General features: G+C 55.1%; 1 protein-coding gene across 1 annotated transcript in view; it reads right to left on the reverse strand.

The window, feature by feature from the left end:
* Positions 1 to 2,034, reverse strand: part of TMEM240 (transmembrane protein 240) — a 14,381-nt gene that overhangs the window by 10,440 nt on the left and 1,907 nt on the right. The window contains exon 2 of the mRNA XM_027898982.1: positions 1,788 to 1,810. Coding sequence (XP_027754783.1) covers positions 1,788 to 1,810 — 23 coding nt within the window. The remainder of the gene's footprint in view (positions 1 to 1,787; positions 1,811 to 2,034) is intronic.

Raw genomic sequence — 2,034 nt, forward strand, 5'->3', positions numbered from 1 at the left:
TGCTGACGGCTCCCTGCCCCCTGCTCAGAGCACTTGGAGAGCTGACAAGGAAGGACAAGGCACATCCAGCAGCACCTGCCTTCAAATCAGAGCGCCCAAAACACCGGCACAGGGGGCAGAGAGGATCACACCCCAACCCCGAGCACAGGGCCACACAACGTCCCACAGCTCAGGGTGCTTCTCCTGCATCGGGGCATGAGCACGTGGGAGCTGATGCTCAGGAGCAAGGGACTGCTGTGATGTTTCTGTTGGCAAGAGCCATTGCCTCTACGCACCTGAGGCGACTGGTAAACTTTGCTTTTTTTTTGCCTCCTCTCAGATCCTCGCTCGACGATTTGGAAGCTGTTTTGGGCACTTTCGAAGAAATGACCTAACGATGTCTGGGGAGAGTGCCATGGCTAATTTATCTGCCTCCACAGCATCTCTGCAGACAGAGAGTTAGAGTCCCCCTGCCACCTTCTCAGGCTTGGGCAGGACACTCTGCCAAACCACCAGCGAGACCTTACGCCCCTCAGCCCCTCCAGACAACATTAAAGTCTCCCGTCAGCAGACGGTTTTCACCACCACTGAACCAAGCTGTGACGGGTAAAAAACAAAATCTGGTGGAAGGGGCAGAGGAAAAAACCTAAACCAGCAAAAAACATCAAGAGGACTCAAAAAACATTAGCTGAGAGAAAGCTAATCCTTGCCAAAAACAAGCCAAAGACGCTGTGGGTGTTTCTTGCCCCCAGTCTTCCCCACTGACCTTAACAGGGAGATGCCTGAGGTGCCCGAGGAGCACCAGGAATTTAGGGTCTGTCACCGTATCATCCACAACCCAGCTGAATTTGGCCCTGGAGGTGCTGCTTGCCCCTTTCTCTGCTGTTCTGCTACAGGAGCCTGGGGAGGAAGGTGCCGATCACCTTCGGTGCCTGAAGCACAAGTGGAAGGGCAAAGCAGTTTCTCTTCATTAAGCGAAGCACATCCCCAGCTCCAGCTCAGCTCCCACACCAGGGACACCAGAGGGATGTGACGCCCGGGAGACAGGATGCAGCTGGTTCCAGAGGCAGCTCAAAGGGGAGTAAAGCTCAATTTAAACGCTGGATGTGACAAGGGAGGGCTCCCCCGGCATGTCCTTTAGCTGGCACAGCCTCACGCTGCTTCACTCCCCCACAGACAAGAAACTCTCCTGCAGGCTGTGAGTAACCAGGCACAGGAGGGGAGCAAGGCCTCCAGGAGCGCAGGACAAGGATCACCGGCAGCAATCCCACAGGGAAGGGAGAAATTCACCTCCCCAAAACTCAGCCCCCGGGGCAGAACACAGGGAACAGCCAGATCCCAGCTCCCAGCTGAGCGCTTCAGTGGTTACACACGACGTAAGAACGACGTTGTTTAGGAGAATTCAGCATTCCCAACAGCCATGGGGAGAGGCAGGGATTTGTCCAGTCATAAACTCGTGCACAGCAAAGGCATTGCTCCTGGCACAGCATCCACCTGGCTTACAGAACGCTCCACAAAACCACAGCCCAGCCTCCTCGGGGTGCTGTGTCCAGTAGCATCGCAACTCTCAGGAGGAAAAGCCACGGGGAATTAAAAATCTGATCAAAGATCTCAGAGCCTCAAAGTGACACCGTCCTACACAGCCACGCTCCGGCCTGGACACGGATCCTCTTGGTCCTCCAAACCCCATTTGGTTTAAGCCACACAACTGCAAGACCCAGACCCCAAACAGGTTGAGGACCCCCAAACCGTCACAACCCGGCGACAACAAAGGCAAAATGACAAACGTTCACATCAAAGTTACTCACTTTGGCAGGGCTGGCGGATGCACCTGCACAAACACACACACGAAGGAGAACGGACTTCCAAGCCCACAGAAAACTCTTCTTCCAGAAAAAAAAAAAAAAAAAATCCCCCCCTCCCTGTGTTCATGCAGGAGCTGGTGAGGAAGGTGAGACACAGCCAGAATGCAAAGATGGTAGCCCAGCCAGCGGCTCCCTGGCCATCACCTCCCCTGTGCCTCCCCCTGTGAGGCAAGGTGGGAAGGGGCTGGGG

The sequence above is a fragment of the Empidonax traillii genome, unplaced genomic scaffold (genome assembly GCF_003031625.1).
Source record: "Empidonax traillii isolate 1590-97213 ecotype Southwest subspecies unplaced genomic scaffold, ASM303162v1 scaffold633:size372093, whole genome shotgun sequence".
Taxonomy (NCBI): domain Eukaryota; kingdom Metazoa; phylum Chordata; class Aves; order Passeriformes; family Tyrannidae; genus Empidonax; species Empidonax traillii.